Source organism: Myotis lucifugus, unplaced genomic scaffold (assembly GCF_000147115.1).
Source record: "Myotis lucifugus unplaced genomic scaffold, Myoluc2.0 scaffold_306, whole genome shotgun sequence".
Lineage (NCBI taxonomy): Eukaryota > Metazoa > Chordata > Mammalia > Chiroptera > Vespertilionidae > Myotis > Myotis lucifugus.
Genome location: NW_005871354.1, coordinates 1,264,866 through 1,291,455, shown reverse-complemented (window position 1 = coordinate 1,291,455; position 26,590 = coordinate 1,264,866). Strand labels below are relative to the sequence as shown.

The following is a 26,590-nucleotide window of genomic DNA, read 5'->3' as shown; positions in this document are numbered from 1 at the left end:
GGCTCATACCTCAGTATTAACTTGTTCAAATTGATCAAAAACAAGAATATCAGTTCTGTGACCATGATAAATAAATTGACAGGTAAAGACAGAATATTAAATGACTGAATTAGGAACTGAGCGCCGTGCCATGTGACTGGTAGGTTGCATATGCTATAGGGTCTAGATCTCTTGGGTGACTAGAAAGAATGAGGTCTTGGATGTCAAGGATCTGTTTTCTAGTTCTTGCCCTGTCTATGTGTGATCTTAGACACATCTCTTTAATTTTCTTAGGCCCTGTTGACTGAAAATTGTGGAAGTTGTAGGAAGGACCTTTTGGAATTAAAATCTGTAGTTCTAATGCTCAGCATGATGCCTTTTATATAGCAGACACTTAATTCGTATTGATATTTCCTCTTTCTTCTGCCATTTTCTACTTTTTTCAATATAGAGAGCCTAAAATTACACGTAGAATTCATGTCCAGACATTTATATCTCATTCTCATATTACGCTTTTTAGTTAATCAAGAATTTGTATTTAAGACCATTGTAGATTTTATCAAGATTTATAGTCAAGATAAATTACATTAAGGCTAAAATCAATTTCCAAGGGGCCTAAAGTTGCTTGTTTTTTTTCTAATTATTAGTTTAACAAGAAATATAAAGGGTAAATTTTCTGTAACTATATTTCACCAAGAAACAACAGCAGGTCAACAAAAAAGTTATTTTCAATTGTTCAGGTTTAGCCTATAAACCTCTTACTCTTGGAGAAATATTCATTAAAACAAGGTGACTCAAGAACTTGATAGCACATTTCCTTCTCTGTGTTTTAATATTTACATTATAGTTTATGCTATAAATCTGAATTTTTGCTTCACCATTATCTTTTTGTTAGCTACCCAGATGTAGCAAATAAAATAATACAATATGAATATATTTTTCTAAAAGAGAGCTTATTGTGCAATATCAGTATTGGTAAATGTTCAGAGTAATTGAGAAACCGCTGAACTATTGGCTTTGTGAAGGAACTAGAATTTTTCTGTCTGGCATATTCCCCATAACCAATTTTTTATCTTTATGTACTTCATTTGCTTGTTGTAATAAAAAACTTTGATATTATCCACATGTCTTAGATTTTAAATATTAATACATTATATAGATGTACAAGTTTGTATATAATGCAGTGTGGTTTACTTATCTTTCTGTCCCTCCTCATTTCCATGCCTTTAGGACACATTTTCATTTATTTTCATGCATCTTTCCCCAATCATTTGTCATAATAATATTATATTATTAATCATAAAACCACATATTCCTTTAAAATATTTTTATATTTTTAAAAAATACATACCTCATGTATCCTACTTTCTTTTGAAAATATGTATTATTATCCAGGAGTAAAACCAACATTTCAGTAGTAGATTTCCTAGGGAAATGAAAATCAAGAACCCTAAAATATGTTTGTAAATTTCTCCCATGTATCACAACCTCTCTCCTCAATGAAGAAAAATATTATAAACAATTTTATACAGAAGTTTTCAATTATCTACCATTATTCATGCACATATTTTGGAAAAAGTGTGTGTTTTTATAGATAAATCAATAAACACCAATAGGACATATTTGTTTTTTCTATTTCTAAAATTATATACCTAGTTTAACCCATTGGAATATGATAAAAATGTATCCAGTTGGGTCTTTAAAGGCCTCATTTTTATAAAAGAAAAGAAGTAAATCAAAACAAAGTTAAAAAAACAAAAACACCTGAAATTTATGATAAGTACGAATAATATTACCATGAAATACTTCTAATTAAAACACTGGAACTTAAAGAAAACTAACAGCTATTTGTTCCCACTGGCTAACGTGGGCCCTCCTTGGGGCTGTACCTGCAATCAGGAGTGTCTTCTACACCCGAGCTTCCCATTGATTGCAATTGTCATTTTCTTTAAACCCCTCGATTAAATCTTTTCCAAGCTCTGTAAGTGTGACAGTGGATGGGAAACATTTTGAAAAGCCTAAAAAGGTTTCTGTGTGTTTCTTAACAGTAGTACTTGGAAACTAGGAATGTTATTCCTTTTCAAAAGATAAAAGATGGCACTTTAGAAGGAATTACCTGCTGTCTCTGAGAGCTTGCAATCACTTGAGATGGTTTCTGTATGGGTTACCCGTTAACATTTCTCATCCCACAATTACAGGGGCCGGAAAATTAGAACTAGGTTCAAGCATCATGGATTTCTGAAAGAAAAATGGAATTTAGCATATAGATGTAGGAATCATTGTAGATGTTATGTAATTTCTAAATAGATTAGATTGAGTCACACTCTTCTAATGATTTCATAATGTGTTTGTTATTTAAAACTTAGATCCATCTGAAGTTTATTTATTTAAGCTGTGGATGAGACTTCAGTTTTATTTTTTAGATGCTTCCTGTTTTACCTACTACCATTTATTGAGTAACCATTTTTTCCAACACTAACTTAAAATTTCACAATTGTCATTCTAATGTCTCAAATGTGTTTGAAATTCAGTCAGTATTTTCTCTTCTGTATCTATAGCCTATCTGGCTGTAACATGCATTATCAACACACTGATTAAATTAATCAAGCTTTGCCGAAACCGGTTTGGCTCAGTGGATAGAGCGTCAGCCTGCGGACTGAGGGGTCCCGGGTTCAATTCCGGTCAAGGGCATGTACCTGGGTTGGGGGCACATCCCCAGTGGGAGATGTGCAGGAGGCAGCTGATCGATGTTTCTCTCTCATTGATGTTTCTAGCTCTCTATCTCTCTCCCTTCCTCTCTGTAAAAAATCAATAAAATATATTTTTAAAAAAATTAATCAAGCTTTATAATGTATTTTAATAGCTATCAGGGCAACTCTCTACCCCTACTTATTCTTCTTTATTTTTCCAGAATTTTATTAGATATTGTTGCTTGTTTATTTTTACATATAAAATTTATAAAATATCAGTTTGTCTAGTTTAAAATTATTTTTATTTATGAAATTGGATTATTTATTAACTTTGATGTGTGGATAAAAAAATGGCATTCCTTTATGTAACTCAGGCAATTGAATGTAGTGACTAGAAATAGATTCATAGTAGGTGTGCCAAGTTCAAAGGCTCACTCTGGCACATATCTTGAGCAATATAAAATATTGCTCTTCGGAGAGGTTGCAATCCCTATAAAATGAAATGAAATAATAATACATACTCATGTAGTTGCATAGAGATTAAATAAGGCAACATATCAAGCATTTTAAAAAGTGCCTGGCTTATAGAACTGATCTCAGTAAATAGTACCTATTACTTCAGGCAATATATTGTGAATATATATGCCAGTATTGTGAACATCAGGAAGCATCATATGGTAGAAAATAAAAAGTTATCAAACTGGCCATTTATTTTTTTAAACATCATAGTGACCTATATTTCATAGTGAGTCATAGTTTGCAAATAACTTACACATATGTATTATTTATTTCTCATATTTTTTTCTTTTTTTTTACAGAAAAATAAAACTGAGTGACATTTTATCCCTGAACTAGAGGCCCGGTGCATGAAATTTGTGCACTCAGGGGGGGTGTGTGTCTCTCAGCCCAGCCAGCATCCTCTCGCAGTCCAGGAGCCCTTAGGGGAGTGGGCCTAAGCCAACAGTTGGACATCCTTAGTGCTGCTGCAGAGGTGGGAGAGGCTCCCGCCACCGCCTCTGCGCTCACCAGCTGTGAGCCCGGCTCAAGACTTCTGGCTGACCGGTGCTCCCACAGGGGGAGTGCTCTGACCAACAGGGGGAAGCTCCTGCATTGAGCATCTGCCCCCTTGTGGTCAGTGCATGTCATAGTGATGGGTCGTTCCACCATTTGGTCGATTTGCATATTAGTCTTTTATTATATACTAGAGGCCCAGTGCACTCGTGGGGGTTGGGGGAGAGGTCCCTCAGCCTGGCCTGTGCCCTCTCGCAGTCCAGGAGCCCTCAGGGGATGTCCGACTGCTGGCTTAGGTCTGCTCCTCGCATTAGTGCTGCCATGGAGGCAGGAGAGGCTCCCGCCACTGCCGCTGCACTTGACAGCCATGAGCCCGGCTTCTGACTGAGCAGTGCTCCCCTTGTGGGAGTGCACAGACCACCAGGGGGCAGCTCCTGCATTGAGCATCTGATCCCTGGTGATCAGTGCACGTCATAGCGACCAGTCATTCTGCTGTTTGGTCAATTTGCATATTAGCCTTTTATTATATAGGAAGATATTTGTTGTATTACACAAGGTGCTTTTTCATCCATTATCAATACTGATCTTCACAATATCCCTGTGTAGTAGGCCTGGGACAAATTTAACAAATAAGGGAACTGAAGTTCTGGGTAGGTGAAAGCTGCCCAAACTCATATGGCTGGCAATTGTGCAAATCCATTCAGTCCTGTAGAATGCAAGACAACCATTCATTCCATTACAATGAACTGAAAAGAACTGGTGGCTACTCTTAGCCACTCTCTTACCCATTAAATTTTTTTGCCCGTTATTCCATTATACTTCCCGACTTACTCTAGAATATAGTCTGTCTAATGGAAATTACCGCAATAATGGAAATGGCCTATATCTGTACTATTTAATGTGGTAGCTATTAGCCACATGTAGCTAAATACTAAAATACTATTTCTTTTTTTAAAAATTTTTGATGAGGGTTAATCAAGTTAATGTATGTGTTGAAGCATCCGGTACCTAATGCTCATAAATATGCAATCCCAATCTGCATTTACTTTTGTCTTTTCATAAGACAAAAATAAACCTACTTATGATCACTAATAGCAAGAATAGTGCTTGTGATAGCTCTATTAAAGAAACTAGCATTTATTGTGCTTATTACTATGCCAGATGCTTGATTTACGTGTGTTGAGTAGATAGTTGAATTCTGACAAGTGCACAAGGTAGGCGCTATTGTTATTTTCATTTTACAAATGAAGAAAGACTAACCAAATAGATTAAGTAATCCCACTTGTTTATTTTCTCCTTTGTTTCCCTTGAGCTAAGAGATGTATCAGTAAACATATTGCTATGAGAGATATCTGAGATTTTGCTGCCTACATTTTCTTCTAGTATTTTTAATGTTTCACGACTTACATTTAAGTATTTTATCCATCTTGAGAAAGACCCGATTTGTTTTTAAAAAAGCCAATTTAGGGAAATCTATGATTAAAAAAATAAAGCAAATACAATTATTTAACCTAAAACCCAAGACGATGAGCTTAACAAAAAAAAAAAGCAGGCTTTTTTTATTGATTCAATTAAAGAAAGAAATTATCTCATTTAAATCCAAGGTAAATAAGCTACCTTGGATCTCTGTTACATTATACACCTAGAAATAAGTGACCAGTAAGATTATAAAATCTGGATGCATATTCCTTCAGATGCTCAATTTTTAATTTAATTTTTTATCTTTAACTATAAGACCATACGCCTAAGCATTGTTAGTCCATATGTTATCTCATTTAGTAACCTCATTAACATTCTGAGATATTATTATACTTATCTAACTAGTGATGTAATACAGGCTTAGGGAGTCTAACTTGCTTAACATTATGTTTTCAAATAAGTAGAGGAATCTGGTGTAGATCCCAAGCTAACATTTAAGTACAAGAAATAATCCATGGCCTTTTTATATCTTTTTATACAGTTAAAGTGTATTATAGATAATGTCAGTAAAAGAGGTTAAAAAAGGGGGGGGGGAATAATTCATAATATCAGCATTCTAACACTTTTTTGCCTTTATATAATGTATACTCAATGCATAATTTTTTAAGAAAATAAGTTCCTTTTAGCCCTAACCGGTTTGGCTCAGTGGATAGAGCGTCAGCCTGCGGACTCTAGGGTCCCAGGTTCGATTCCGGTCAAGGGCATGTACCTTGGTTGGGGGCACATCCCCAGTGGGAGGTGTGCAGGAGGCAGCTGGTCAATGTTTCTCTCTCATCGATGTTTCTAACTCTCTATCATCTCTCAATTCCTTTCTGTAAAAAATCAATAAAATATATTTTTTAAAAAAAGAAAAGAAGTTCCTTTTATAAACTAAATTTCTCTAATTCTATTGTCCATGTAAATCACAGTATATCTCACCCCCTTTACTTATCTATGAATAATCCATTCATAATCGAATAATCCATTTTTATATTTTTATTTAATGCTAAAATGATTCTATATGGAATCTCTTATCTGGAAATGGATTGACCTTTGTTCTTATATGTATTATGTTTTTTGTCCATGAGCTTTCAGTGCAGCTTTTAGACAAGATTTTTGTCAGAATTTATTTCAATGTTTCCCACTTCTTGTCTGACAAATTGCCACAAACTTGTGTTCCCTTCCCGTTCTAAGACTAATGCCCATTTCTACATGTTATCCATATTCTCCTGTTCTGCTTTGCTTGCGTAGTTTTTAATGTAAATTTAAGTAGTTTTGTTATGCCCAGATTTCAAGACCCCCAACAGAACCACCAAGGAGCGCCGAGTCCAATGCAAAAGCATAGAGCCTTTATTCAAGCTGAGCTTGGTCCCTCTGCCTCCACTTATGCAGTGGCAGGATGTGAGAGAGCCCCGAGTCTCGAAAAAACAAAGATTTTATAGGGCTTGGGGTGGGGGGGTGAGGGCTCACTCGGACCACTGATTTGGCCGATTCCGGTTAGTTGAGTGAGCGCCGGGGGCTAGTGACGCAAGGGCAGGGTGCAGCTAGGGTCTGGTTACACAAAGACAGGAGGGTGGTCAGCATACTTTTGGCCTTGGGTTTGTTTCCCTTGCATTCCTATTGGCTGAGATAAGGGCAGGCTGAGTAACTGATACATTCTGTGGCTTTTTCTTGGAAGAGGAGTTAGGGACACAGCTATCAGTCCCGTTCTGTCCTTTCAGTTTTAACTAGGTTATGTGTGAATACATGAAGTACTTACTTATATTCACAATGATACATTGTCTAATAACCCTTTACAAGTCTTCAGTTTAAAAATTAAACTTCATTGAATAATAAGTTCCAATACTGTTAGAGTATACAAAAAAAAAGAAAAGGAAAAAATAAGGTGGTTTAAATTAGGTTAAAGTAAATGTCTGTAAGAAATGTGGAGGCAGTCCTGTGCCTCACTGTGTGGAGAGATCCTTGTGGGAGATTCAGCTTCCCCTTTTGGCTGTTCAGAACGGAGAAGAGCCGTCTGCTGCTGGGTCAGGTCCTGGCTCCTGCAGTCCTGTGCCAGATCTTTGTGGAAGGTTCTCCTTTCGACTTTGGCGCTACGAACCGGACAAGAGCCCTTTGCTCCTGACTGAAAATCGGGCATCTTATACACGGAAGTTAACGAAGGAGGGAGCCATGCGGGTGCGTACCTCATCAAACAGGCTTCCTCCAATGATGAACCTTATTGTTACTGACATCAGCTGATGCCATAATTGGAGAGTGTGCAGATGTAACAGGAACTGGAGCGTTCTCAGCATACAAAGATGTCAAAAAATAGATAGATGCCGCAGCATAGTATTTCATCGTGTAGATGCACCACCACAGTTTTCTAATCCATTCATCTACTGATGGGCACTTAGGCTGTTTCCAGATCTTAGCTATGGTGAATTGTGCTGCTATGAACATATGGGTGCACATATCCTTTCTGATTAAGAACAACTTCTTAAGGTGCCAAAAAAGAAGAAGGCCTTAAGAGGAAAACCAGCAAAACGTTTAAAATATTGATTTCTTAATTTTGGGTTGGAAAAGTGGGGGGCGACTTATACATGGAAAAATATGGTAAGTCATGTCAGCCAACAAAGGTCATTGCTCTTTCCAAATGGGAGAATATGTAAACACAACCAACAGAAAACATTGTACAGTTTCAAACGCCATAACCTATTAAGAGAAACTGTTATGTAACTGCCGGAAGCCGGTCCATCCTTGCTGCTTGACACAGTCGCTGCAGGAAAGAAACATCTGCACAGCATATGTTTCAAGGGACCTGGCATATAGAGCATATTGTTCTTAATATGTTTGCTCTCCTTAGCCCCATGTGTTTTAACCAAGGTCACCTCTCCAAGAAAGGTTGTTTCCCCAGGTGGGGATTTTTCCCTGAGGTTAGGGAGGGGATACAACCCCTTAACTAAGTGCCAGGCGGGCAGTTAATCACTTTAACTACAAACAATCACGCTTAAGCTACATAATCTTTACTCCCTGGAATGGAGATAAGAAACGCCCTAACCTTTGCAATAGAAATTGACAGGATTAAAATCGACTGGTATAAATACAGATGTAACAAGACAATAAACATCAGATCCTAACCAGAACTTGGCTGGAGATCCTGGCTAGAGATCCTGGCTAGGCTGCTGATCAACTGAAGGCTTTCTCCGTGTCATTCCTTCTTCGCCGACTCCGTCCACACCTTTGGGGACCCCTGGACCTCTGGCGCCCGAACAGGGACCCTTAGGGTCAACACACTGTCCTAAGAGTCCACCCTCCCAAGAAGAAGGGACAGAAAGAAAGGTCTCTTTGTAAGAAAGCCTTGTGTAACCCATGAACCAGACAGCGAAAAACGGATTGGAGTACATCAGGACTCCAGAGCCAGAAATACGGCTCAGAAAAGGACTCCAACTTGATGGTACAAGGAGAGGTGATAATGACAATCACCAAGGAGATTTGGAGCCTGTTTTAGAGGCATCTGTTCTTTCTACCCATCAGAAAAAAAGCTCTGAGGAACGTGAGTGTAATGATGAAGCTTCTCAGGAAGAGGAGAGGTTTATGGGCATGTCCCCTCTCTTACAAGCCCATCATGCTATGGAAAGAATGGAAGAGTTTGTTTGCAAGGTTTGGGAAGGTCGATGGCGAGTAATCCCTCATGATGTCCTACCAGACTGGCTCAAGGATAATGATTACCTTTTACATGGACACCGGCCCCCTATGCCTTCTTTCCGGGCCTGTTTTAAGAGCATTTTCAGAATACACACAGAGACAGGCAACATCTGGACACATCTCTTAGGTTGTGTATTCTTCCTGTGCCTGGGGATCTTTTATATGTTTCGCCCAAACATCTTCTTTGTGGCCCCTCTGCAAGAAAAGGTGGTCTTTGGGTTATTCTTCTTGGGGGCCATTCTCTGCCTTTCTTTTTCATGGCTCTTCCACACAGTCTACTGCCACTCAGAAGGGGTCTCCCGACTCTTCTCTAAACTGGATTACTCTGGTATTGCTCTTCTGATTATGGGAAGTTTTGTTCCTTGGCTTTATTATTCGTTCTACTGTAAACCACAAGCTTGCTTCATCTACTTGATTATCATCTGTGTGCTGGGCATCGCAACCATTATAGTCTCCCAGTGGGACATGTTTGCCACCCCCCAGTATCGAGGAGTACGAGCAGGAGTGTTTTTGGGACTTGGCCTGAGTGGAATCATTCCTGCCTTGCACTATATCATCTTGGAGGGGTTCCTGAAGGCTGCCACCATAGGACAGATGGGTTGGTTGATGCTGATGGCCAGTCTCTATATCACGGGGGCTGCCCTGTATGCTGCCCGCATTCCCGAACGCTTCTTTCCTGGCAAGTGTGACATCTGGTTTCACTCTCATCAGCTCTTCCACATCTTTGTGGTTGCTGGCGCTTTTGTTCACTTCCATGGAGTCTCAAACCTCCAGGAGTTCCGCTTCATGATCGGCGGAGGCTGCAGTGAAGAGGATGCACTGTGACACCTGCAGTAACCAGGGCTGGGACCCTGAACCAGGGCCTGCTGAACCTGCAGGCTTTTCCCTTCCTGCATGTAACTGAAATAATAGCAAAATAAAGGGGAGAATATGTCCAGCAAAAAAAAAAAAGAAATGTAGAATTTTATCACTGGTAAATTCTCAACTCTGTTGTAGAATACTGAACAAAAAATGTACTTTACTCGCCATTGTGTCCTCAGTGCCTAGCATAATGCCTTCTGGGTTGAATGGATAGATAGATAAATGGATGGATGGGCAGATGAATGGAAAAATGAAGGAAAGAATAAGGCTTTATGAATCAATGACCTTCTCATTTTATGCATAGGAAAATGTGCTGTTATGTATGTGATTTACTAAAGGTCAAAATCATTAAAAGGGAGAGCCAGTTTTGGAATTTAAGCTTCCTCAGTACTCTGCTTTTCATCCCAGTACAAAGAGGAAGGCTGAATCTTCAGGTCAAAGGGAATGTCTTCAAGAGTATATTAATAATCTCAGGACTGAACATGAGACTTACTTTTCTATTACAGAATGAATTAAACTGTTCTTGAAATATTTCCTTATTTCATTGAATAAAAATATTTCTTCACCTTGCCACAAGAAAAATATATGAGTATTCCTCTTGTATAGATTATTGATATAGCATTCCAGTAAACAAATAATTCTAGTAAGTAAAAAGTTTGTATTATACATATGCTACTCATTATAAAATTCCAAATTTCCTCAACATTAAATTATGCTGAAGGGGGGGACACCTTCTTTATTTCATAGAGGAGAAAACTGCTTCAGTGTTGTGCAGGACTGACTGCATTAGCATCAAATATAAACTGCCTGGTCAAATAATGCTGATCACCGGATGACAGATAGCATCTAGTACACTCCACAGTACACTCAGGTATAAGTGTTGCAAATCTCCATAGCATATTTACTAGCCTAACAAACATTTCCACAAGTCCCCCATTTTACCCCAGACTCTCAACTAATAAAATCTGCTATAAATGTTTTTTTCTGAAAACAAAATTTTTTTTCCAGAAACCCAAAGAATACACAAAGGACAGGCTTTTCTTTCCCCGTGTCCCTTTGGTTGACATCTAGGACACAGGGATTGACATAGTCAAGGGCTGTCTCTGCTTGAAGTAATGAATAATATATGCTCGATTAAGTTAGCTATTTCAGTTACAGAAGCAGCTATCTGAATGACAATGTATAAGTATATGGCTCACCTTGGTTAAGTAACAGAATACAAATAGAAGTCATATGTCATGATATCTGCCACATATGATTTAGAAGTGGATGAGGTGATGAGTGAGGGAAAGTGGAAAGAAGAGTCTATTGGTTTTGTTAGAGATGCTACACAAGGTACCACAGACTAAATGCCTTAAAAAAAGAAATGTACCCTCCTGTAGTTCTTGACAATAGAAGATCAAGGTGTCATCAAGTTGGTTCCTTCAAGGTCTCTTTCCCTGTCTTGTAGATGGCCGTCTTCTTCTAGTGTCTTCATGTGGTCTTCCCTCTATCTTTGTCTGCATCCTAGTCCCCTCTTCGTATTAGGACACCAGTCTTATTAAATTAAGGTCCATCTATATCAGTGGTTCCCAATCTTTTTTTTTACTATGCCCCACCCAAGTATCTCTAAAATCTTGATGCCCACCCCCCCCCCCGTGACATGTAATTCTTATTATTCAAAAAGTGCACTCCTATTCATGTGGAGAAAGCCTAAAAGGCCATTAACTTGCTCTAAACAAGCTTCCAAAGAACATGGCATCCATGAAAGAGAAAAATAAAAGAACGAAAGGACAGTTGAAGTACTGAGGAAGAAATCACTAAGAAATTGTTTAAAAAATAGTAATATGAAGTGATATGAAAAAATAGCAAATAAAGTCTTCAAACATATAATAGAGAACAGAACTGAAATGCATAAATATGTCACAATATGTATTTATATACCGTACATGAGGAACCTAGTACCATAAGAAATGTAAAAAAATTCACTATTAATAACTCATTCTTAAATTGCCCCCCTTAAAAATCAAATGGCCCCCCGTGGGGTGTGTGCTCCACGTTGGGAACCACTGATCTATATGACCTCATTGAAACATAATTAGCTCCTTAAAGACCTATCTCTAGAGATAGTCACATTCTGAAGTACTTGAGGGTTAGGGCTTTACCATATGAATTTTAGGGGGACACAATTCAATCTATAACAAAGTCATTACTTAAGATTTTTAGAAATGTGTCCCTCTGGTTAAGTCATTTCACAGTTTCTGGTAGCTTCCTGGAACTAACGAGGATCTCTGCTCTGTTTTGCAGATGTGAGGTCTTGGCAAGTGTGAGTGGTATTAATTGAGGAACTAGGGTGGTGCTTCTCTCCACTCCATTCTGTAACAGTTCATCCTTTAGCTGAAAGGAAATTGAGGAAACTAATTCTCTGTTTGACTTGGATATTTTCCTTCTTTTTCTCATCCCTCGTTGGCAGTTAGCTACTGAGCCCTTTTCATTTTACTTTCTATTCTAGCTCTTTCTTCATTCCTGCCTTAGAGGAAACAGTTTCTGTTAAAATTATTGCACCTTTCCATTTTTACATAATCTTTGCAGAAATGGACAATGCCATTATTTAAAGTGCCTAGCATGCCATAGCCGGGTTGGCTCAGTGGATGGAGCGTCGGCCTGCGGACTGAAGGGTCCCGGGTTCGATTCTGGTCAGGGGCATGTGCCTTGGTTGCTGGCGCATCCCCAGTGGGGGGTGTGTGCAGGAGGCAGATGGTCGATGTTTCTCTCTCATTGATGTTTCTAACTCTCTGTCCCTCTCCCTTCCTCTCTGTAAGAAATCAATAAAATATATTTAAAAAAAAATAAAGTGCCTAGCAGGACAACTTCCTCCCTGCAACATAGTGCCTATAAGTAACTTTTACCCCTTCAGTTTTTTATGATAGCCTGTTCCCAGTAATCTACAGTTTCTATTTACCATTATTTTTTGTGACCAAGATTTTAGCAAACGTCACATATCACTGTTTTTCATTTTTGTGTGTCCTGAATGAAAAATGAATTTCACTGAGGATTTTGTAAATTAGTTCAAAGGGGGTTTGCCTCTCAGAACTTCATACCCCTCAGGCAATTGTGTGTATGACTTTTCCTCTTTATCTCCTTCTCCACCTTTCCCCCTTCCTGCTTGCCGTCACCTCCTTAATACATTTCTATGCTCCAGAAAAACCTTTCACCCACAATTTTTCAAGACAAACTTAGCACTGTTCCTACTATTCAAACTGTAGCCCTGTTATTTAAATAATTCCAAACTTGCAAATTCCCATCTATATCTATTCCCTGTCTCAGCAAACAAAATATCCTTTATATACTCAATTTCACTTTCCATCAAGTCAGGAGAGCTTATAAATAGAAAAGTAATGTTGTTGTTTTCTGTCACACTATTTTGTACAAACCCTTTACATGTGTGATTTTAATTACTTGTTCTAAGTCTTTTCAGATGTCTTTCTGTTACTGATTCATATTTATTTCATTTCTGTAAAGGTTTCAGAGACTTTTCTCTCCTACTTTGCTTAGAGATTAGATCCCAAAAGGACTATGAGTGTCTGTACTTCTACATGCTGTATGCAGTGTATTTCCAAATGATTGGGTTTTTCTAATCCTTTGTAGTCCTCCAAACCCTGTCTTTAATCTGTTTTTATTTGGGAATACTTAGAACAGTTGAAATAATACATTGTGAATGCTTCTTACCTTTTTATTCTCAGGTATTAACCTCGGATTATTTCAGCTTCATTATTTCATCATTCTTCAACATGATCTGGCAGCATTTTACAAATCTCTGAAATAGGAATTTCTAAATCCTTTTGCCACAGCCAACTAAGCCTAGATGATAATGATTGTCGCTGACACTTTAAAGAAACACCAGGCATGCTTCACATGCTAAATCTGTAAAGGAAAAGGGCACCCAAAAAGAACTGAGGATGATGGACAGAATAGCAGTTGCATACCAATGGGAATAGGGACGCCAATATTAATTAGAAGAAGGAAAAAGGTCCTTCAAGTGCTACCATGCTGATTAAAAAGCAGAAAATCAGTTAGGAGATCATAATTCCCTTCATATACAGTGCCTTGCTGAAAACTGAAAGCTGATCATTGTAAGAAAATAAATGTCTGTTATTTAAGCCACCACACTATATGATATGTTATTATAGCAGCCCAAGCTAAGACAGTTATTATATGAGAATGTCAATCATTACGATATTATTCATGTATTTATTTATTCATTTATTTTAGCTATTAAAACATAATTATAATTTTGATAGTTTTCCTCAGATCCTTAAAAGCATCATTTTTAAATAACCTTTATCTCAATGCTGTGAGATTCATCTCATTTTACATATGAGAAAACTGAGACTTAAAGAGGTTAAATAAATTCTGCAAGATCACACAGATAATTTGCTAGAAAAGTTGTGACTAAAACTTATAGCTCCTGGTTCTTCATCCATTCATTTATCACAGCACCATAGTTAACTATATGAAGACTCTTATGACCAGCACTACCTATGACTGCTAAAAATATGACCAGTGTTATAGACTATAATGCACAGTGCAAAATTATCAATATAATATTGATTTTTGCAATATAGAGAGAATCTGAAGAGAAACTTGATAATGTTCTCTCAGTAGCCTGTATGAGGTTGAAGGTGTATTTTATACAAGCTATCATAGCCCTATACCCTATATAAGAATGTCAATCATTACTATATTGTTCATGTGTTTATTTATTCATTTATTCAAAGGAGGGCCATCCTGTGCTGTGTGTATTCTTCTATGCTATAGAGATATAGGGTAAACAAAACTGATGTGGCCAAGGCCCTCAAAGGATTTGCATTCTGGCAGGACACAAAGACTCTCTAGAATCTCTCTATATAAAACCTTAAGCTACTGATTGACGGCTTGACTGCTCAACCAGTAGCTATGACACACACTAAAAACCAGGGGGCAGATGCTCAACACAGGAGCTACCCTCTACTGGTCAGTGCACTCCCACAGCAGGAGCACCACTCAGCAGATGGGTGTCAGATGCTGGGCTCATGGCTGGCAAGTCCAGCTGCAACAGCATGAGCCTCTCCTGCCTCTGTGGCAGCGCTACCCAGCTACCCAGCCGTAGCAGCAGGTACAGTGGGGCCAGGATGAGCAGGAGCAGAGCGGCACTGGGCCCGGGTTCTGGCTCCTCCCCAGCCTCTTGCTGCTTCGTGCACTACTAGATCCCTTGGGGGGATGTCAGACTGCCGGTTTTGGCCCGATCTCTGAAGGCCCAAAACCAGCAGTCCAACATCCCCTGAGGGGTCCAGGATTGCAAGAGGGCACAGGCCAGGCTGAGGGACCCCACCAGTGCACGAATCTGTGCACCAGGCCTCTAGTAACAAAATAAGGACCAATCGTACTTGGAATGCTGAAGGAAATAGAGTAATACGGAAAAAAAAATAACTGCAATGAGGGTCACCTTTAAACAAGGTGATAGTATTAGGGTCACTATTAAACAAGGTGATACCTGCTGGAGAATATATCACTACAGCTGAGCTTTTATCAGTTAGAAGAAATAAGGCCAAAAAAAAAAAAAAGGACCTGGATGAAGAGCACCCCAGACAGGAAAGACTAGGTCTGTGGTCAGCAAACTGCGGCTCACGAGCTACATGCGACTCTTTGGCCCCTTGAATGTGGCTCTTCCACAAAATACCACGTGTGGGCGCGTACGTACAGTGCGATTGAAACTTCGTGGCCCCATGCGCAGAAGTTGGTATTTTGTGGAAGAGCCGGTATTTTGTGGAAGAGCCACACTCAAGGGGCCAAAGAGCCGCATGTGGCTCAGGAGCCGCAGTTTGCAGAGCCGCAGTTTGCCGACCACTGGACTAAGTGATCAATGTCTGGAAAGGGAATGTGACTGATACGTTGAAGGATCAGAAACAAGAGTGCTGGAGCAGAAAGAACCAAAGGGAGTATGTGGTGGGTGAGACTGGAGAATAAGGCAGAAGAAGCAAAACACAGCAGAAGTTTTGAGCAAGAGTAAGTGGATTTGGTTTTATTTTAGAAAGTCACTTTAACTGCTGTTTGGAAGCAAAGTCTAATTAGGTGGTTATTGCAGTTGCCCAGGAGAAAGATAATGATGCTTTCTCAGAGGTTATAGCAGTAGAGATGACAAGCCATGAAAAGGCTCAGGCATATTTTGGTGACTTGGCCATTAGGATTTTCCTAGGTATTCAGCGGTTCTCAACCTGTGGGTCGTGACCTCTTTGGCAGCCAAATGACCCTTTCACAGGGGTCACCTAAGACCATCCTGCATATCAGATATTAACATTACGATTCATAACAGTAGCAACATTACAGTTATGAAGTAGCAACGAAAATAATTTTATGGTTGGGTCACAACTTGAAGAACTGTATTTAAAGGGCCAGAAAGTTGAGAACCACTGTAGGTATTGAATGGGGCAGTGAAAATGGGGGAAAGCAAAGAAACAAGCACGCCTTCTAAGTCTCTAACTTCAGGTATTGGAGAGGTGGTGGCGCCACTTACCGAGATTCCCTTCACAGGAAGAAAGCTTTGGGGTGGGGAGCTGGGCAAGAGAAGGAGCTTGTTTTAAACATGACATTTTGAGATGTCTTTGAGACAGTCACCTATCTGAGGGGCAGCGGTGGCTTAAAGGGGTTCTTTTAAAGTTTTGCTTGTTCATCTGCCACTTGGCTAATTTTCTGGAGTGATGCAGCATCTGCAATAAGACAGTGGGCAGAGCTCAGAGGGATGTGTGAAGTGTGGAGGGTGCTGCAGTGCAGGAGAGAAAGACGCTGTTTTACTTATCTCATTATTCCTTTTAAGACTATGAGAGTTTCAATGCTTTGCCATCCTGGAGGACACATAGCTGGCCAACAGGAGAGGAGCCTGCTCATTCTTTATGATTTGCAGATTTGTAGCCCCGAAAAGAACACTTTCAGTTTAAAGGTACATGCAGCCCTACGCAGTTTGGCTCAGTGGATAGAGCGTCGGCCTGAGGACTGAAGGGTCCTATGTTTGATTCTAGTCAAGGGCACATGCCCGGGTTGTGGGCTCCATCCCCAGTGGGTGGTGTGCAGGAGGCAGCTGATCAGTGATTCTCTCTCATCAGTGATGTTTCTCTCTCTCTCTCCCTCTCCCTTTCTCTCTGAAAATCAATAAAAAAATAATAATAATTTAAAAAATAACAAATAAAAGATAAAAATACATGCAAGGATAAAGAGTTTAGAGTTGGAAAAAAATAAAAACAAATCATAGGGAAATCAGTTGCTAGAAACAAGACAAAGAAGGAGAGGGCCTAGAATAAGCTGTACTTTGTGAACTAAACACAAAAAACAAAATCACTGAGTTATGGCAAGAGAATTATGGGACTAAATAAATGATATTTAAGTTTTAAAACTCCAATTGTTGAAAAAGAATTTGTCACTGTTGAGAAGTGAAGAAATATATCAAAACACAAACAAATATACAAAATACCTAAAGTTCATAAGGGAAAAAAATACACAAGGGTAGTGGAGAGGTCTAGATTAGGGATATAAATTCATGCACTTGAATACCCAAGGATTTACTGTACATAAGAATGTTTTGTTTTGTTTGTTTTTTTGTTTTTTAATTGTTTTATTGCTTAAAGTATTACAAAGAGTATTATGTATGTCTCCTTTTTTTTTCTCCCCTTGACCTTCCCCTCTCATACCCCCCAGTGTCTTGTGTCCATTGGTTATGCTTATATGCATGCATACAAGTCCTTCGGTTGATCTCTTACCCACCCCCCGAAACCCTCCCCAGCCTTCCCGCTGTAGTTTGACAGTCTGTTCGATGTTGCTCTGCCTCTGTATCTATTTTTGTTTATCAGTTTATAATGGTCTTAATTATCCATAAATGAGTGAGATCATGTGGTATTTTTCTTTCATTGACTGGCTTATTTCACTTAGCATAATGCTCTAAGAATGTTTTATTTACATTTACTTCCAGAATCAGCCTCTTCTATGTCTTGACAACACTATTAGAAGAGAAATACATATCTATTAGATTTTTAATTATAATTGAGCATGCTAAATGAGGAAAGAAGCAAAGCCTATTTCTAAGGATCTTGAGAAGCAGAATGTATACAAAATGAACCTTGGGTAATTAAGAATTAAAGTACCCAGTAACTCTATCTATGAACTTGCCTTTGGGATTTTGAGAAATCACTATACCATTTTGGTTTTAAGTCTCTCATCCATAAAATGGATAAATATTGTGGTCAAGGGTTTGTAATGAAGATTTAATAAGTTCATATATATTCATAAGATTTTTAAATGAATGTAAGAAACACTAAGCCTTTTACTAAAATCTGGAAGCCAGCCCACAAGTCGCTGGGGACCTCACTTGCAGGCCCTCCAACTGCCCTGTTATGGAATGAACACACTCTGGAAATCCAATGTACAGCATAATGACTATAATTAACAATATTGTACTATATATTTGAAAGTCACGAAAAGAGTAAATCTTAAATGTAGTCACCACAAAAAAAAGAGAGATAATTATGTGAAATGGTGGAGGTGTTTGTTAACTAATCCTACTGTGATAATCACCTCATGATATACACATGTATCAAATCGTCATATTGTATTTTTAATTTACATAATGTTACATGCCAATTATATCTCAATAGAGCTAGAACTAAACTTAAATAAATAAAAGGGCTTTGTAAACTTAAAAAAGAATTTTCAGGGAACACAATTCAGTTCATAATAAGCCTAAGTTTTTATCTCTAACCATAATCCCATAACACCAGTTTTTATTCCCTTTGCCTTAATGTACTTCTTTTCTATTTCATCTTGTCTTGCTTTTGATGGCTGCACTCCTTTCTTTTGCTATAGATCATTGTAAATCTACATACACAAACTCGTGGTTTGGGCTTGACATAATTACTTACAGGTATTGCTCTAAGCTAATGTTATTTAGATATACATCTTGGATTGGGCAACAGTATTAAATTTCTCAGATAACACTAAAATAATATGCCTATAGGCTCATCTAATTTTGAAATTACTGGCAAAATTCAACTCTTCTGGAACATTGTGCACTTTTTTTCACAGGTGTTACTCCTTAGTTCTTATTTTCTCACTGGGAATGATATTTTTAACCACAGCCTTTGAAACTGAAGCAGCAAAACCCAACCTAAATACCTCAGGAAGTGGTACTGTAGATTTTGATGCTTTTCTTTAAAGTTTTTTTTCATATCTTACTCATAAAAATATTTTACTTTGCTAATATGCAGTTAAAATAAACAGGCCTATAATTTTGACCTAAAAAGATATAATTACCACTTGAGAACATTTGGGCTGACAAAAGGTATAGAGAAGTGATAGGGTATGTGTGGTCCATGGGATGATTCTTCCAATAATATACTCTGAGGAGCTTCTAATCAAAACAAGAAGTTCCTTGTCATGTAGAGTTAAATTTCCATTCAGACATTTTAAAAGAATAAATAATACCCTGAAGACTGTAACTCCTAAACTTATTTTATGGTTGGCAGTATTTTATTTCATTTCCTAGACTGATTTTTTTTTCTTTTATGTCCCAAACCTCAAAATCATCTATCCTGCACTAACTTAACATGGCAGATAAGAACAGCCACAGGCATTCCAGTCTAACCTACACAGGGTACAAAAATCAAAGGTCTTTTTTTCCTTTTAATACATGAAGAAAAGGTACCCAAAGCTGCTTCTCACTAAGGATGACATGCATTTCAACCCTGCCTATGTAATTAAAATGGATTCTTAACTATGAGAAATAGGCAATGTTACTGCAAGTGCTTCTTCATTTGTCCCACCTCCCTTATTCCTCCTACTGGTAAGTTTCTGTGCCAAGGACAATGGATGGCTGCAATGTCCACATTACCATGAAAAATAAATCCCATTGCCTCAGAAGCTGGATAAGTCTTTCAGCTTCATGAATACCCAATATCAATCAATCTTAAAGAAAAACATATAGAATTCTTTTTATTTGAGTAAAGGCCCTAAGGAGAGGAGAGAATGAAGAGGTGTTATTTAATGGGAATAGAGTTTCAATTTCACCAGATGTAAAGAGTTCTAGAGATGGATGGTGGAGATGGCTGCACAACAATATTAATTAGTATAACTGGCCCTAACCGGTTTGGCTCAGTGGATAGAGTGTTGGCCTATGGATTGAAAAGTCCCGGGTTCGATTCTGGTCGAGGGCACATACCTTGGTTGTGGGCACATCCCCAGTAGGAGGTGTGCAGGAGGCAGCTGAGCAATGTTTCTCTCACATTTATGTTTCTAACTCTCTATCCCTCTCCCTTCCTCTCTGTAAAAAATCAATAAAATAAAATATATTTAAAAATATATTTAAAATTTTTTTTAAAAAGTTAGTATAACTGAACTTAAAATGATTAAGATGATAAATCTCATATTATGTACTAGAGGCCCGATGTGTGAAGATTCATGCAAGAATGGGCCTTCCTTCCCTTGGCTGCTGGCACTGCCTTCTCTCTGGCTGGAGCTTCCTTTCCACCTTCCCACACTGCCCAGAGGCCCTGAGCAGCTGGGGTGGTGCAGAACGCCTGCATCATCGCCATGGCGATGCAAGTGTCCTGCCTCGCCCCTGGCCGCTCAGCACCTGCGTATGCAAATTAACCTGCCATCTTTGTTGGGTTAATTTGCATACTCCTGATTGGCTGGTGGGCATCTCAAAGGTACGGTCAATTTGCATCTTTCTCTTTTGTTAGTGTAGATGTTTATGACAATAAAATTTTGAAAAAAAAATCAGGGGCTGTTTTATCTTATCTCTTGATACAATAATTTGCACTTAATTAGATTCAAAAGAAAGTCCCAAAAGCTTACTTTATTTTACTGTATCTGAAACTATGAAAGATACTGGGAGCATACTGGATATGAACTACAAAAGCAGAAATCTAAAGTTACAAAAAAGGATTATCGTACTTAATGCAGATCATTTATCAATCTGGCGATACCACTCTTTGTCAACTGGTATTTCCTTTGTTTGCATCTGTTTGCTCAAAATGAATACACAACCTTCTGAAACCCCTGTTTAGCCCCCAGAAAAGTAAGGTTTTATATCTACCTCTTAATCTGCATCTTGATTAAACCATTAACTGTTACCTCAGTGCATACAGAAATCAGTTGTGTCTTCTCTACCTCCTTTTCATTCAAAGGTCCCTATTTGAAATTTTAAAAAATTCACCTTTTCAACAAACTCTACTAAGTGAATAATAAAAATCAGAGCCTAGGATTTATAGATTAGTCTTTTTTTCTAAGATTTGCCTTTTTTTATTTGGCTTATAACGTTTTTTATTTTAATTATAGTTGGTATACAATATTATATTAGTTATATTAGTTTCAGGTGTACACATTGTGATTCAACATTTTTATATATCATAATGTGATCGCCCCACTAATTCTAGTAATCATCTGTTATTGTCAATCAATCTTTATGTCAAGTTGTAATAAAATTTGTCAAGACATGGTGACAGCTTTGCATCATCTCTATCCCACTCTCTTATCTTGCCTAAAAATCTCAGGAGTTTCAAGAACTCTGCCAACTCTCCTGCTTAGTATTTATACCCTGTCTGTGCTAATGCCACTGTCCAGCCATGACCCACACAGGGGAACTGCTCACAGCATTTTCACGTTTATCATTTCTCAAGGTTTGTGCTGCAAAGTATTCTTTTACTTGACATTTTGTGAGGGACAGGATTACTTTTTCAATTTAATCAGTTCACCATTTCACAAAGCAAGGCATTTTTTGTTCACTCAAGAGCTTGCTTTTGCATTTACAGGAAACCTGGGGTCCTAAGTTTGATATATCTAAAATCACTTCACAAGATTGTGTGAGCAGAGGCCTATGCCTAGGGTCTTTTAGATTTTTTAAAAAGAAACCTTCTAATAAGTTACTAAATGTTTTGCAACAAGATCCTTAAGACCATATATATGTGAATAATAAGTTTTCTGATACCTCCTGTGCATTTTAACTTAATAAAATTCTGCACATTTACTTTAATTTCCCCATGTTCTAGACTTGGCGATTGGAAGCCACTTTAAAAGACTCTCATAGCCTATGTAGCTCTTCATCTACTAGTATTGTTGGAAAGCAAGTTTACGCTTAGGGAGTTTGTGGTCAGTCTGTACAAAAACATTCATTTGCTGATACTATATTTAACATAGTAGCCTGTACTATGCACATTGTCATAGGTAGTAATAAAATATGGCTCTTACTTCTATTCTACAAATATATGAATAAGAAAGAGGAGAGATACAATGCAGAACTCTGAACACAGATCTTTAGGGGGAAAATACAATTCAAAGAAGTCTGAGAAAATCAAAAGACTTAAATACAAAAGACTTTACATGGTAGAGTCAATGATGACATTCTGTGAGCTACTGACCTGGATTTTCAGCTCTGGTGGCCAATTTCTAGCAGCTCAGTACTAGTCACCTGATGGTACAGTGATTAGGCCCTTGGGAAAGCTGTGCCTTCCACACTGATCCATTTCATGCTTTGTCTATTTCTAGAATCGTGTCTCTTATGATCTTCAATCTTGCCAGCTTTCATTTGAATCTCCAGCTTGTAGTCAGATGACGAGTCCAGCCCTGGCCTGTGGGGCTCAGTTGGTTGGGTGTTGTCCTGTGCACCCACCAAAAGGTTGCTGGTTTGATTCCTGATCAGGGCACATGCCCAAGTTGTGGACTGTATCCCCTGTAGGGGATGTGCAGGAGGCAATCAATCGATGTTTCCCTCACATAGATATTTTTCTCTCTCCCTCTCCCATCCTCTCTCTCTAAAAATCAATTTTAAAAATACTTTTAAAAACTGACAAGCCCAGTACACAGATGATATATTTTCATAGTTCTAAGGTGCTATATAGGCCATTTATGTCAAGACTCTCTAGTTTGTGTTCTGATCTAACTGTGGGTAAGCCTCAAAATTATTTTAAGATATTCTGAACATTATATTATTTCTAAACTCCCAAAAGAAGTATGAAAAAATTTAGTAGACAGACCTATTAAACCAAATTTGTTTCAGTTTAATTTAGTGCCACCCATTCACTCAGGTTAGGTAAAGATGGAATGGTGACACAAGCATGTTTCCTTGAGATTTATCATAGCAATGTCCCTTTATTACCTCCCATTTAAAAACATATCTTGACTATTCCATAGGCATGCTATGGATTTAACTGCACTGCCAGGAAAAATATGATTTTCAGGAAGCTATTGAAAGTAATATATTTCATGACTTTTAAATTTTCCAAGTATGACCTTTTCCTTCTTTTCTTCTAGGTTGTAAAAATGATGATTATTGTTGTGGTGACATTTGCCATCTGCTGGCTGCCCTATCATATTTACTTCATCCTCACTGCAATCTATCTAGAACTAAATCGGTGGAAATACATCCAGCAGGTCTACCTGGCGAGCTTTTGGCTGGCCATGAGCTCGACCATGTACAATCCCATCATCTACTGCTGTCTGAATAAAAGGTAAAAACAAAATGGCCCAATGCCAGTTTCTTGTCCCTCCTGGCATCACTGGAAGCATATAATGTTGTTCCAACTTCTTGGTGTGAATTTAAAATGGAAAAATTCACTGAGAGGAGCACAGAGCTGGATATTTTTCTAGACTCTCCCCTATTACATAAAATACCTCACCCTCAAAACAATGCTCTCAGAGAATCTAACCGGACAGTTTTTATAGGGGCCAAATCCTCCCTCCAAGACTTTCATAGTTGTATATGCCAAGGAAAAAGGGATGCACTCATGATGAAGAGGGGGAGCTGAAGATGTGCTCAGGTCCTCAAAGAAATGAAGATACTTCATAGGCCTGCACAGATGATGGCATATGTGAGTGTACTCTACTAAAAGGCGTGTTTTGTAAATAAACTTGTAAATGGAAGATGTTGCTGTGAGTGTGATAGAGGCAACAATACAGACAAGGGGAATTCCAATCTACCTTCCTGCATAAGGAGCTCAGTGAATAAGAGAGGGTGCACCATGGGAATGGGTTGTGAAGAAGTTGAGGTGGTCAGGGAAAAGCTATTTTTAAAGTGAAGTTAAAAAAAAAGAAGGAATATTTACAGTTAAATTTAAGGCTAGAAAAAAAAGTAAAATGTGGTTTCCAGGTAAAAATCACCTAAGTTGTAAGGTCAGCACATGGATGAGTGGGGTTAATTTCATAGGACCGATAATTTCCTTAATAAATCAATGCGTTTTGAGCTACTTTGAGCACAAGGAGAAACGGAACTTCATCTAAGTAATTTAGATGAGCTAAATTCTGAGCTCTCTTTCCAACTGGGCCTCCACCACACTGTGCCTTAAGTTTGTTAACTACTTAATTCTTACTCTTTTTTTACTCATTGCATAAGCCACATATCAATTCAAGCCACCCTACAAGCAGTACATCTTTTTTTGATAAACTTCATTTAATAGTTTACAAAGCCGAGGATTTTACACTTTCACATGTGGTTAGATAAAAACCATCATGATTAGGGGGCATTTGAGATCTTGCTCCCTGGTACATGTTGTCAGTTTGGCTCAAATAAACTCTTCTAAAAATAAAAATAAAAAAACACCCATCAAGTTTAGCAATTAATTCTAACACTAAATAAGACTTTAATTTATAAATGTGTAATTATAACTGAAAAAAGCTGTTTCCAAATATGTCATATTTAAGTGCCTTAAGTGGCAAGACTAATTCAATTGCACTTACGGAAATGTATACAATTATTGAAGAAATGTACACTGTTTCTTTGTTATATTGATTACCTGTCCTTTTACTCTTTGATGACTTGCTTCTCCTTGACGGTATATTAAGATTCAAAGCAAACAAGAAGAACTTAAAAGACTAGTACCAATGCTGTGGCCTAAATTCTAAGAGTGTGACTAGAAAATCAGATTAAAACACTGAGTTGGCTAAATGCCTTACCGAGGGCTTTCTGTGGCAGTGAAAGAAATTTCCTCTTGAAAACATGACTCTTTCTCCCTGTGGCCCACTTCTCAGGTTTCGAGCTGGCTTCAAGAGAGCCTTTCGCTGGTGTCCTTTCATCGAAGTGTCCAGCTATGATGAGCTGGAGCTCAAGGCCACCAGGTTCCACCCCACCAGGCAAAGCAGCCTGTACACGGTGACGAGGATGGAGTCGGTGACAGTGGTGTTTGACCCCAGCGACTCTGTCAACGCCAAATCCAGCCAGAAGAAGAGAGCGACACCAAGAGACCCAAGCTCCAATAGCTGCTCCCGCAGGAATTCCAAGTCCGCCTCCACCACCTCCAGTTTCATAAGCTCACCCTATACCTCCGTGGACGAGTGTCCCTAAATCCATTCCCTGAGGTGAAAGGGTGAGGCCACCATGGTGGCAGCCTAGGCCCCTTTCTCCTCACCATGTATTAGTCCTGTCCTGCCTACTCTCCTGAAAGAGAAGGGCAATTTTTAGGCAGAGATGCTTCAGTAGGGAAAGGTAGCATATAAATATCACAAAGACATTACTAGGATATTTGCCTCCCTCAAAAAGAAAACAGGCTTTAAATTCATCCTTTGAAAATTCTAAATTATTATATGTAACAAACTGAAAAATACTTGTAAAGTTCTTTGTTTTCCATTTAAAACTTATACATTAGTGAAACTAAAGTGACATATGATTTTTCCAAAAGATTAAAGAAGCTTTCAAATGCAATGTTGTGAGTGAATACAATCAAAATCTATATAAAATAAAACAACTTCATCTATAGCTATAACAGAAAAAATGTTAAATGACTAATTTTTCCACTAGAATAATAGAAAAATAACCTCAAAGAGTAGAAATTGATGAGCATTTTTTTCTCAAGAGAACACATTTTATAGAATGATTTAAAAATTTTAATTTAAAAATTTAAGATTTAAAAATTATCTCCTTGAAATGTAACTGAAAAGGAAATCTAGTCAAATCACTAAGGAGCTACATGTCATTCTCTTTATTTTTTTCTGAGAAAGTTGTTTCAAAAGAAAAATAATAATCATTTACTCCTTGACCATTACATATTTTAAAGTGCCAAACTAAGAAGAGTCAAAATTGAACCTTAAAACGACAAAGCAAATTCCTATGATACTCTTTATTTTATTTTTCATAAATACTTAAGATGAAAATTTTATTTAACATATTGGGGTGACATTGGTTAATAAAATTATATAGGTTTCAGGTGTCCAGTTCTATAATACATCATCTGTATATTGTATTGTGTTTACCACCCCAAGTCAAGTCTTCTTCCATCACCATTTATTCGCCTCTTTACCCTCTTGTACCTCCCACCCCCACTTTCCCTCAGCAATCACCATATTGTTGTCTCTGTCCATGTGTAGATTATAAAACACTAAACATGCCTTCTAATGAAGAAGGGAAGAATCTCATTTATCTTTGAAACTGCCTACCAATTTTTAGGCAAGAATTAAAAATACTAATTCATAGTTATGATGGCAGACAGGAGCATCTATCTACTCCAAAGGAAAGTGTGTTTCTCATCCATAACCCAAGGAAAAAGTTTAAGGTGAACATCAACTTTATAAATTGTACAGACCTTTACCTCTCCTCTCTTCTCATTGAAGAAAAGAGTGAGGGCTGTAGGAAAATATCATAATATATGCTTAAAGGCAAACCCTTAAGAAATATACAAATATACATACCAGTAAATCAAGCAAGATGTAGAAAGGTGAATCATCTATTACAATAGAAAGCCAGACAATAGTTTGGATGCATATGAACTAATACCCAGCAAACAAATAAAATACACACCTTCCCACAGAGAGAGCTTTCCTTATGTTTGCTTAGATATTTCAGAAATACCCTTTCCCCCGAAAGAAATGAGCTAATGGTCCTAAAGAAGCATCTATCCTATATAATAAAGAGCTAATAT

The 26,590-nt window shown here is 38.0% G+C and overlaps 1 protein-coding gene and 1 pseudogene across 1 annotated transcript in view; both read left to right on the top strand.

Moving 5' to 3' along the window:
• The window catches only part of TACR3 (tachykinin receptor 3), a 51,404-nt gene extending 26,172 nt beyond the window's left edge, over positions 1–25,232 (top strand). Inside the window, exons 5-6 of the mRNA XM_006100271.3 lie at positions 22,995–23,191; positions 24,708–25,232. Coding sequence (XP_006100333.3) covers positions 22,995–23,191; positions 24,708–25,020 — 510 coding nt within the window. The 3' untranslated portion in view covers positions 25,021–25,232. The remainder of the gene's footprint in view (positions 1–22,994; positions 23,192–24,707) is intronic.
• LOC102421202 lies at positions 8,426–9,709 on the top strand (annotated as a pseudogene).
• Positions 25,233–26,590: the final 1,358 nt, after the last annotated feature.